This window comes from Balearica regulorum, chromosome 21 (assembly GCF_011004875.1).
Source record: "Balearica regulorum gibbericeps isolate bBalReg1 chromosome 21, bBalReg1.pri, whole genome shotgun sequence".
In the NCBI taxonomy this organism is placed as follows: domain Eukaryota; kingdom Metazoa; phylum Chordata; class Aves; order Gruiformes; family Gruidae; genus Balearica; species Balearica regulorum.
Window position 1 is genome coordinate 4,173,590 of NC_046204.1, and position 12,474 is coordinate 4,186,063.

Sequence of the window (12,474 nt, forward strand, 5' to 3'; positions counted from 1 at the left end):
ACTCCAACTTTCCCAATAAACCTGGCAAAATGCAAACGTCCTGGGAAAGGCAGTCAGGCGCTCTGCAGGGGAGAATGGAGCAAGACTAAGTGATAGAAGAGCCCATGGTTTTTTTAATTAAACAAATTAAGAACTTTCCACAAATACAAAACAAAAACTTCTTGTTTACCTCTGCCAGTAAATTCCAGTTGTGGTCATTAAGGGCAGACCTAATCGTTGTGATAATTAGCTAAATCCATCTGGAAGGCATCGCCCCAAGGAGGCACACTAGCTTTCCCATTCTCATGCACTTCCAAGCCAAGAACACAGCTGTCTGTGAACAGCAGACACCCAAGGGAGAGAAGAGCAGTGGGCCAAACTGGATTAAAAACGGGAAAACGCATGTATACAAGGAAAAAGACACGCACTTTCTTGAGAGAGACGCGAAGAAGAAAAACACACCCTTGGACAGCAACAAAGTGAATGCTCCTGCATCTCTGAGTGTCCCAAGTACCAAACTTGGACCAAGCTGCTTTGTAGGGAGTCCAATTGCCCAGACTCAGGCACAGGACAATAACCTTACTGTGACCATTGCTGGGGACTCAGAGACCCACCTGCACAAGGGGAATTGCTACGGTGTGAGGGGCCAACTGCATCTATGCGACAAACAGCACATGCTTTCCTCTCACCCTCTGGGCTCCCCTACACAGTAGCTGAGATCCACTCGCATGGCCTTTTGCGAAGAGGTTTCTCACTGTCTGTTCCCTGGAGGAACATGCGATATAAATTGTGCGTCTCCTACGCTTAAATACTTTTCCCATACGAAGGTGTATTTCCACCCCTGTCCCCTTTCCTGCTCCAGTACACGCAGAGAATGTGCGCAGAGCTTACTCTCTGTCTAAAGCCAGCTCAGTAACTCTAGCTTGCACCGCGTCAAAAGGACAGCAGGGAGAAGAGGAGAGAAAGGGAAGAGTGAGGGAAAGGAAGGGAAAGGAAGGGAAAAGCGAGGAGGGCAGTATTTGCACCAGATTTCTGTCATGCTGAAAAGCTAGGCTTGATATCAGCATGAGCTTTATCATGCCAAAGCTTTGAATACTTTTCTGGAGTTGCAATTTATCATAACAATTAAAGGGGGAGGGAGGGTGCAAATTTCCGCTTCAAAATAATTGCAATTCACTCTCTGCTGCGACTTCACAGGCTAAAGAGAACTGCACTGATCAGATACTAAAAATCATTTTATGGCCATTATGGTACCTTCAAGCAGTTACCAGGTCTCAGTGACTGCCCAGGGACTCATCAGCCCTAACAAGAGTGAGAGTGCAGCAAAAAGGGAGGCACTAAACCTAGAGAAACAGCCCACCAGACCAGGAACGCAGGTCCCCCCTTTCCCCTGCTCCTCAGAATGCTTACTCTTTGCCTTGCTGTAAATTGTATCCTTACACCTAAAGCTGCTGCATATATATATACACACACACATATATATGCCTATATATGTAATATATAAATAGATATATACGTACCTATATAGATATCACCTAACACACAGCTTCTTCCCTTAAAAGACGAATGAACGTGAATGGAAAGAGAATCTGCACGTGCAGCACCCTCTGGTCACAGACGACCTGGACTACGTTAGTTCTGACCGGGGCCACACGCGGACAACACGGCAACTATGGCCACAGTGGTTCCAGTGCCCTCGTAAACACCCGCATGCCAGCACTAGCAATATGTGGGGTTGTTTTTAAAAGTTGTGTTTGCTTCGTACTTTGTATTTTTGCGATTAGGTTTGGGACATTGTATTTATTTCTTTATTTATGACATTTCTCCATTCCCAGAAAATTAAAATAGACTGAGCCAATCAATTTTGCCTTTTATGTTCATCTATAGTCAGTTTTGAATCAATCGCACTTCCTTAATCTGTTTAGAGGCATTCACCAGTAGATACACATTACTTTTAAATTAAGCACAAAGGTAGCCAGAAGCCTGGTCGGTCCAGAACCTGCTACAATCAATAGTCTTTCCACTGACTCGAAAGGGCCCTGGTCCAAGCGGCAAATAAAAACCACTCATTTTTGAGAAATACTCCATCCAAGGAATCATTCCTATGACTCTGGCTTTTGCTAAAGTCCTTTGCCAGTTGTACAGACAGCTTACAGGACAGGAATGTACCTACGGAGCTGAGCTGAGGTGCTGAGACACCTAGTTACTCAGATTCAGGGTTATCAACTATCGCTTGGCACGCTGTGGCAGGTAGTAAAGTATGCACTTCATGGAGCGGTGTTACGGGCAAGAATACACCCAGAGACAGCAGTGGCATCGCTATATTGGGGAGGTACATTAGGATTTATAGCTATTTGATGTAAGCCTCATAATTTCATATTAAAAAGCTTGTATTTGTGTAATAGTGTCATTACAGAGTGATCTCATACATTAATGGGATGCTGATGTTAAACCATGAACCTTATAAGAAGGTTTGAATATTTTAAAAAGAAAACTTCCCCCCAATTTGTTGATATTCCTTGCGATGTCTGATGCTTGGGAAAACAACCCAATGAATAGTCACGTACTGTCAGAGCGCCAGGCACCTTGGGACCGTGGCTCCCCCCCGTTAAATAACTCCATTTTTACACACATGAAGAGAAGAGGGAAGGTATGCTTTGCCAGCTGGCTTGCTTAAACTAGTAGGACTGTTTTGGCCGATGGGTCAGAAGGTGCATTTTCTATAGCTGCAGACAACAGCTGTTCGTACAGGTGCAGTACCCCCAGCAAAAAGATGAAGTCTACGTAGCGGTAAATACATCTTATAGCTCAGTCCAGCAAAGCCAGGTTGCCTGCCTGCCAGCTCCCTGCCCCGGGAAGTACAGACAGAAGGTGGTATAAGGAACAGATTATACCCCCGAGAGCAGGGGGAACACAGGATCCCCACTGAGGACCTGTTCTCAGCACGCACATCTGTGGGCGAGATACAGCCAGCCAGCCAAAAGGCTGCTGCAGCGTCAGTGCCCACGTGCTCTCCCCTACCCTGCCACGAACCCCCCAACAACCTCCTCGGTGCCTGAGAGGACTCAAAGATGTTTGCTCTGAGGACAAACACTGACTCAGCTCAGAGGAAACCTCTTCAGAGCTTGCACCTTCGTTTGGTAACACAAGGATTTCCCCCTCCCCTCCTTGGACAGCTGGGGGGGGGGGGGTGTGGAGAACAGAATGTCATTATCCTCTCTTTAATTAGCGTAACTAGAAAGTAAAACATTTCTGCAGTTCTCCGAAGCTTTTGCAAGGGTGAGTGTTGAGGGCACTGCAGAACTGCCTCAAATATTAGGACTCCCTTCCCTTTATACATTGTTAAAGATTAATTTTGTGGGTTATGATACCAGCTAACGAAACACAGCTGGAGTTTGAGTCAATAACCCTCCCTTCCCCAGACACATTCAGCTACCCACCCAGCCGTTCCTGCGTCAGTCCAGCCCTCAGTCACTCACCACTTCACCCTCCTAGGGTCTTTTGACACCATTAATTGCTTTCATTGCCTCTCAAAGTATTGTCTGGGTGGGGGGTTGCTTTGTTTGTAAAAATCACAGACAGGCATATTTCCTTTCCCCAGGAAAAATCAGATGGGTACCAAGGCACAATTTAAAGTTACCAATTACCCAAGTCTAGAGATGCAACTACAAGTAAAAAAAAAAACCCAACAGCTTGGGAACAGTGGTATGTTACCTGAGCGGAGAAGCCTGGAAGCCTGATCATTCTCTCATGAAAGCAAGGGACCATCAGAAAGATGGAAAAGAAAACAGTGGTGATATTTCTTCCCTTCCAGAGCGCGGGTGGGGGGGGAAATTCCGCTCTGTGTGGCTAAGCAAGGTCAGTAGAGTTACAAAATAAAATCTGTCTCCCCCCACCCATCCAACCCCCTCATAGCTCTCCCCTGGAGCCGTGTTCTCCCAGCCAAGAATACCAAAAACCGAGCTCTTGCATAAGAGCCCTGGGAGAGCTTGCAGATGGAATGACGGGCGGAGAGCATAGGACTTGGGGGAGAGACAGGAAGGGAGGGTTAGGAAAGGTTTCCTGCCCTGGGAGCTACTGCAACAAGGTCAAAACAGCTGAACGCCCTGGTGTGACATTCAAAGTCAGCCAGAAAAGGAAAGATTCCTCGCAGAGAGAGTCCCTGGTGAGCATTTAATTGATCCCAGCAATGGAAAGGCCTCTGCTACGAGAGCTGCAAGGCAAAAAGCTCCACGGAAAGAAAGAAATGCACATGAAAGCAAAGCTTTTGCCAGTCCACATTAACTGCCAGCCAAACTCCGGACATCTGATCCCATTGGGAATTGACCCAAGAAGATGAGCAGGTGCAGTCCCTACGGACACCGCTTCTTCAGCATCCAAATCAGCACCAGGAAAAAAACCACAGAAATGCAAATGCACAAAGAGTTTGCACACTGGTAAAAATATCAAACCTGTTGGCAAGATGATTCACGTGCCTGTGATTCAACTCTCAAAAATAATTTCTATGGGATAAAAAAAAAACCTGCAGAAGCAACAGCACATGCATTCTTTCTGTATACGTAGATCTGGGAAATACAGGGAGCAGACAGGGAATGCTGGGGGGAGGTTTGTGCGCTGCCAGTGCTGGGAGCTGAAGAATGCTAAATCTTTTCCATATGTGAAGGAAATCCTCAAGTCCAGACAGCGTTTTCTCTCTCTTTTTATTGATAATAAAGATAGGGAAAAAGAAAGGGGGAGGTTCTGAGAGCCTGGAATATTTTTCTTTTACTTTTTCAAATAATAAACCTAGTCAAATGGCTTTAATTAGGGAAATTACACAGCCATGGAGCCCACACATCCCCCTGCAGGATAACGGACAGAGTTTGCATTTACCTTCAGCTGTGATTAGTGTAAACACCCAAGAAAGGGTCAGTTGCCTTCCAAGACAATCCTCCGCTCTCCCCAGGGCCTTCATTAGGTGTTCCAGGCAAACGTGCTACCCGGCCGACTGTTTCGGTAGCAAAGCTGGTACGGGCACAGTTCTGCTGCCCTGTGCCTACCAGCTTCTCCGTCAAAACTGAGGTCACAGACAGAAGAAGCTGTGCAGCCTCTCATCTTACCTCCTGCTCCAGTGCTGAGTAAGGAACAATGAATAAAACAACAGTCGGCAGCCTTCCACTGCATCTATTTTTCTGCCTCCCTGTTAGCTGAGGTCCAGCCCTTTAACCTGACCGCTAATAGGTTTATTATTTATCATCTCTTCCCAGTGACACCAATGTTACGCCGGAAGTTGTTCCAGCACAGGAGGGATGGCCCAAAAGTACAGACGGAGCGGAAGGGAACAGTCAGCAATGGTCAGGCAAAAAATTAAGGCCGTACAGACCACAACGACTCTTCCAAGTTTTTGGGACTGTCCCCCACTCTTCATCAGAGTCTCACAGAAGTGGTTTACAATTTCTGGCAATGACTAGAGGCAAGCTGTGGAGGCAATTCGGCACAGCCAGACAGGTCTACGAGCTGTAGCCAGGGGGACAACGGATTCTGGGAATAACTGTACCCCAGCAGGCTCTCCAGGTCTACACTTGACGATTCCTCATTAACAGTTTTGAGCTGTCATTAACTGGTTTATACAGAAGCTATCAATTCCAGTAGAGACAGTCCAGGCCCATTTTTACGGTATTTTATCTTTTGAGAGAGAGAGGGAGGGAAAGTAGATCAAAGAGGAAAATCACCCTTAACCACAATTTCTCTGTGTGATCCTAGGCAACTCACTTGACCCCCTTGTGCTCAGTCTCCCTGCTATAAAAAGCCATTAGTAAGACTTTCTCTCCCTTGTACCTGTTTCTCTATACTGTTTATATTGTACGCGCTTTGGAGCAGAGGAGGACATGTTGATTCTGAGGCTGAGCATAGAAACAGGGCTGTAGGTACTACGATAATTGGAGAAAATATATAGGTTTTAAACCAAAAGAAAGTTACGCAGAAGGGAAGCTGCAGCTCTTCCCATCAATATTAGCAGCATTATTTTCTGAAGTCCTAAAGAAACAAATGAACAAGATCTGTGAACAGAAGGGAACATTTCCCATTTATTACCTCTGAGCAAGTTATAAAGCCTAAAGGATAATTTGTTAATAGGGTGAGAGCTATGTTTTTTTGGAAAAGCCAACTGGAATTTCCAGTCTTGGAAGGGAGGTAACTCTAAGATAGAAAATCTATCCATCCTTTGGAGCTACCTGTTTTCACCAACTCTTTGGAAGAAGGCTGAGAAGTGGCCTAGTCTTTGTTTTCCGTGTCTGTTCCACATCAAATAACTTTGTCCGTTTCAGTCTGAGGTTGCAAAGATGGAAGCAGAGATGTGAAGCCAGGTCCTCAGGCAATGTAAGTCAGTATTAATGGAGTAAAAGTCAACTTACACCAGCTGAGGATGTGGTACACTGATGCTATCTCCTAAATAAAAGCAAAACTTACAGATTTTCCTCTTTTTTTCTTTCCTTTCTTACTCCTCCTCTCTGGTGAAGAGACAAGGAGCAAAAGGGCACGGATGCTTTCAGACATTTTCCCTTCTTTTTGCACACCTCACTGCTGTACCTTTCGCATAACAGAAAGACGAGAGAACAAAATAACTGTCCGTCATTCCCCCAGGTATTAATGTTCCACTCCAAAGTTTCATTACATCAGGTCCAAGACAACACAGCCTTTCCCAGTGAGTCTGAAATATTTCATCAAGAGGAGTTTGACTGGGGTTTATGCTTTTATTTTGCTCTGGAGACACACGCTTAAAGCATTTCTTTGAGATCCTTGAGATTTCCAAGCGTGGCTTACAGCCTGCTCAGCCAAAAGGAGACAGACCCAGGCTTTGTTCAAGTCCTACAAGAATGAGGACCAGCCACTTGTAGCTTTTCACTGGGTAGAGTGCAATTTCTGCCTCAAGTTCTGTTTTGAGCTTTTTTTTTCTTTTTTGTCAAGTCTTCAGTCATAAAGAGCAGCTTTCACAGAGATCAAACAGAAACTTTAAACAGCTTCTCCCAAAATGCATGTTGTTGCTGTAACAGAAACCAAAACAGGCTTTATCTAAACAGTTCAGTGGGTTTTACAAAGTTCAATAATTATTATCGTCACTTAATGGGATAGACACACCTGGATTTGTTGAAAGTCGGTTCCTCCTTTTCTTTAGCTGTCCATATGGAAGAAGATTTTGCTGCTGCTGTAGTTATTGAGAGCTACAGCTGATTCCTTTGGAAAAAATCAGGTCCAACACCATCCTAAAAGCTGGGCTTCCAAAATATTGAAGTGCCCCATGATCACTGGTGACTTTGAAAACATAAGCTTCTCAAGGAACTCCCAGACTGTCTGTCCCTGACCCCAGCCACACTCACCTCAAACACCCAAGAAAAAGCCTCCTGTCCATCCCCACACCTGGGCCACTCTTGTCATGGGCAGAATGAGATGAAAACCAATGGGAGGGCAATTTTTCTCAGCTTTAAAAAATAGGATTTCCCAGCAGTTTCCCTCAAAACTGAAGCAACCCAAAACTGACAAAAGCAGAGAAGCAGCAGCTGCTCCACACAGCGGAGACAGAGTAAGCAGAGTTTTGCATTACATCTTAGTAATCCCCAGGGAGGCTCGTGCCAAAAATCACCCGCGTCTGCCTCTACAACAGGACCACCCAGCAGCGCAGCACCATCCTCCCTGGATGGTAGACATGCCTCTTCAGGAACCTTGAGCTCAAGCCTTCAGTTAACACCTGCACAGAGATCGTTCAGGCTAGTAAAGATGTAGAAGGATCCACACAGTGTAGCGTTTCAAGTGTGATCCAGCACTGAAGAGCAGATCAGAAAAGTCTGAGGAGAGAGCTGCCGCTTACTGAGAGCAACAGCCAGGTCTGCCCACAAAGTTTCCTCCCCACAGCCAAGCAAACTTTGAAAATCCAAAGCAAACAAGAAACCTACGAGTATTCATTAAGGCATTGTTTCCACTTTTGCAAAAAAATATTTAAGTAGACATCATGCTCTTACATATCAATACCAAAACAAAACAGAGAAAGGTGCAGTTCATTCACAGATGGGGCGTGACTGGCAGTTTGTCTAAACAGAATGTATTCTGAGCGCCACTCAAGGCTCTGAGAGACCTTTTTTTTACAAATCAAGAGCTCTGACACCTGCTGCACGCATCAGAGCGAAGCCATAGCCTCCCTGGAGCCCCTTCCCCGTCACAGGGAGCCCAAAGCAGGTGAAATCTGAGCCAATGAGCCTGTCCTCTGCTACCGCGACGCTGCCAGCAGGCAATACTTTTCATTTGGGAAGCACAACGTGTTTTATAAGCTTTTGTTATTTAAGGGCTTTTAATGCAGCTGGGAAGCCAGTGAGGAGCGGCAGATCCATTTCACAGTGGTGCAAGGTGTGATGAAGATAGGTAACCCGATGAACTAAGTCATGCAGAGAGGCCACTGCAGAGCCAGGAGCAGTCTGTTGGGCTCCCAAAGCCAAAGGGACAATATATTCCCATCCAGCGTGGAAAAAGAGGCTCTGTGGACCCTTTTCAGCTATCGCAGGACTGGGCCACAAGACCTTAGCAATGCCTTCTAGTGCTATGGTCATAAACGCATCCTTTCAGGTAAAACACAACTGAAGATGATGGCCCTCTCCCTCCCTCCCAATCTCCTTGCCGCCATATGTGCACAGACTCACGGCCTCCACTTAGGATCTGGTTCAGATAATTGGAAGAGACTGACTGACAAATTGATCCTTAGCTTTTTTCAACTTGACCAGCAGCAACATGCAGCTGTGACAAACAGCTGTGGAGGCACACAGTACCCATCACTAGACCTGGGTGTCATTGCTCAGAAACAATCGGTTCTGCGCTAAGGCTGCAAATGGCATTGACCGCTGACATGAGACTCACAGAACCACCTTAAAGTCATTTTGGGGTGATTATCTGATTTTAGCCCGCACACACAGCCCGCACAATAGAAATGACTTGCCCGAGATTTGCTGGGGACATGACAAAATGAGGGAGAACCGAGAAGGGTTGGGTGTCTGTCACTCCCCTGCTCCTACTGCTAGATAACGCGTGCTTCCAGCCGTGCCACGGGGCGCCGCTTCTCAGTTTGTCGACCCCTTCGAGAGCACCTTCCTTGCTGTCACACACTGTATGCACCGTTACCCCTTTCCACCACCCTCTGCGATATAAAAACAAGAAAAAGACCGTTTCTCCTTCACTAGCACCTTTCCTTCAAGTGGCTGCACAGCTAAAGGTACCCTTTTATGTAGTTTTATTCATTTTTCTTAAGCTTTGTCCCCCTTCCCACATCCCTCCCACCCCCAAACCACCACAGACTACCTATGAAAACCGCTGCTTCCATTTCTGCTTCATGATTTGCCTGCCACACCTGGGGGATTTCCCAGCAAATTGTATTACTTTATTTGGTCAATTGGCCCACAAATTGATTTTCCTGTACAAATAATGAACATTTATGGTTATTTTCCCCATAGACTGCTCTATTTTCCATGTAACAAAGACTGATTTCCTGCAGTTTTTGAGACCCGAGCATATGATCTGCAGTTACTGTGACCCCTGGTTGACGGATGGCAAGGACTCGAAGCACAACAGGAGGGATGGGTTGTTTGGGTTTTTTTCCCCTTACGCTCCAATAGCATTACAGAGATGACGGCTGGAAGTAAACACTGGTACCAGACCAAGCAATTATACAGCATATTTACTATGGGAATAAATTGTACTGTTTTAAAAGAGATTCTGTCCTGGGACCGGCCAGCACAAGGCCAAGCCAAAGCAGATGAAATAATCTGGGGGACGGTGGGCAGAGCAGACCGTCCCGGGCAAGGGATGGCAGGAGGCTGTGAGCCACCGCAGGTGCCCAAAGCATTTGAAATGGCAGCCCCTGCTCATTGCAACCTTTGGGGACACGCTGCAAGGACTTTCTTTAATCTTAATTACATTATTGTGGAGGAAAAGGGAGGAGGAGGAGTCAGGGAAGAAGGGTTTCTAGAAAACCAACTGGGAGTGAGGCAGCCTGGCATGATTTGTGGGCAGGGACTAGAAGTGGTGTTCTGCGCTCATCTCCCCAGAGATGCAGAGAAAGAGCAATCGCTCCACAATACATTTTATTTCCACTAATGAGAAAACAACTTTTGAGACAGAGCCTCAAGCAAGTTTTGAAGGTCACTCCCGCAGGTGTGGAAATGAATTGGACTAGATCAGGGTCCAAACATAAGTTATTCTACTTAGACCACGACGGATTATTTGTGTGCATGGGGGGTTAATAGCCTCAGGGCTGTGATGTGTGTGTATGTTTAATTTAATACATCTTGATGGCTGAGGCTGCTAGGGACAAAGGCCTCTCAGCCATAAACTGCGGAGAAGCAAAGATAGGGAGGTTTCTTAGGTGAATCTGAGAGCGAGGGTGGACACAGAAGAGAAAGTCAATTATCCAGAATAAGTCCCAACTGCCTGCAATTCCCCATCCCCAGTTCTCTAGGGCTGGGTTTGGCCCATGAAGTCTGACTTCAAATCCAATAAAAAATTAACTGATTTTGAACAACTACTAGACGTGCCTCCTTAGAGTTTTAATACGTGCTCTTCAGCTGCAGCACAGAGTGGAATTAATGAAAGGAAAGAGAGTCTGAGAGTATCAGGCATGAGGCTAAAAGCATGCCCAATTCCTGCTCAGCTGCTTTGACTCAGGGGAATCCCTCCCTTCTTGGCACTGCTAAGGACTGACGTGCCCTCAGCCCATCAAAATGCTGCGTGGCTGAGAGCACCAGAAAGAGGTATGTCATGACTGAGGATGACACTTGTCCTTAAGATAAGCTAGGCAGGCCAAGGACGCATCTCCCACAACCTTCTGGTATAGCGTGCAGATGTTTCACTCCGTGGTGCGCTTTTATGCCCACTCCATGGGCTTGGCAGCAACTGCTACATGGCAGTCACCAGAACACATTTGAAAGTCCACCTCAACAGAGAAGTCAGTGCTACAAGACCAAGTTGCTCTCATACCCCACTCCTACTCAGAAACCAGATTACGTATGCTGATTAACTGTGCCAGGAGAGAGGGAACCTAATCCAGAGACAGTACAGTGAACTTCCTAGCTCTGGTGCTTTGTATAAAAAAAAATGGGGTGTCAGACAGATGACTGGCTGTGGGCATCACAACAACTCTGACAAGGACAACAAAAAGGACCCGATTATCAGCTTCACAAGGTGCAGTCCCTGGAATCACAAAGTGAAACCCATTCTTCTCACTCAACAGACACGATGCGCAAACATTAAAGTCCAACTCTAGCCTTTCAGTAACAGCACTTTGCAATTGTCCATAGCCTTTCACTTCAAGGCCTGCAGCTTTTGCTTCTTGCTATGAAGTATTTTTATATCATCTTCTAGGCAAGTGAGACCACGGGAAAGTATGGTGGGACAACTTGCTGACTGTCACACAGTACAATGGTAGAGGATCCAAGGCTGGAACAGAACAGTCCTGTCTCCAAATCTGGTGCTCCCACCACTCAGTAACCAATGCACCCCTGAAAAAGTAACCCAGCTGGGATCTACTTGTGAGTAACTGAAGGAAGAGCTGATACTGCTGCTCGCAGGACTGCGTGTAACACGCTATGCCTGTATCTTTATCCTCGACTCAAGCGGTCTACCCGATTGCCTCATATGTGTGTTCTGCAAGCACCGAGGGTAGCGCTCATCGTTCACTGTGACTGTGCGGCACCTAGAACCACGGGTTCTACTTAGACTGTGTGTACTAACAAAACCAAAGGCTAAACCAAAACTACTCATAGCAATATGCACCTAGTTGGCTCAGCACATTAGCAGCAACATGAGATGATACCGCATGATTTAGAATACACCTGTATATATAAATATCACACTGGGAAATAAATGGCCAACAAATACAGTGGCTTTCTGATGAGTACTGAATGGAAGGAGGGAGTGTTGGGAGTTGTATGTTTTGAAGATAAACACAAAGAGAATATAAAAAAACCCCAAAACCCAAGAGAGGTAAATAATTCATCAAAAGAATAAAAACAAGAAGTTGGAAGAAAAAAAAAAAATACCAAAGGGAAGTTTTCTGAGCAGGTGAAAAAAACTTCATCTCTCATGGGAGAGAAAACCAGAATTTTTGTTCCAAAATTAATTGGAACAAAAATGGGGGGGCGGGGGGTGCATGTTTTTACAGGTGAAACATTTTGTCTGGAAACTGGTATCTCTCCTCTCAGGCATTTAAGCATTTCCCTGAGTGGGAAATGAAGTCTGCTGCTAAGCTGCTGACAGAGACAGCATGGTCTTACGTGGGTGCCAGCAACACTTCAACCATGGACAGAGACTTCAGGACAGTCACACGAAGAAACAAACCTCCTCACACATCCAGCACTTACTCTGAAGCAAGTCTGGTAGTTTCTTTCACTCAAAGTCACCAAATTGTCAAACAGTCTGATGTACATAAAGCCGTAGTAACGTAACTTGCCCATAATTATCTGTAAGTCTTGTAGTTTTTCT

General features: G+C 45.9%; 1 protein-coding gene across 18 annotated transcripts in view; it reads right to left on the bottom strand.

Moving 5' to 3' along the window:
* Positions 1 to 12,474, bottom strand: part of SAMD11 (sterile alpha motif domain containing 11) — a 127,101-nt gene that overhangs the window by 89,373 nt on the left and 25,254 nt on the right. The window contains exon 1 of one of the 18 annotated variants that reach the window (XM_075773098.1): positions 3,694 to 3,738. The exons of the other annotated variants lie outside the window; for them this stretch is intronic. Coding sequence (XP_075629213.1) covers positions 3,694 to 3,723 — 30 coding nt within the window. The 5' untranslated portion in view covers positions 3,724 to 3,738. Of the gene's footprint in view, positions 1 to 3,693; positions 3,739 to 12,474 lie in introns of those variants that run through there. 18 annotated transcript variants of the gene reach the window in all.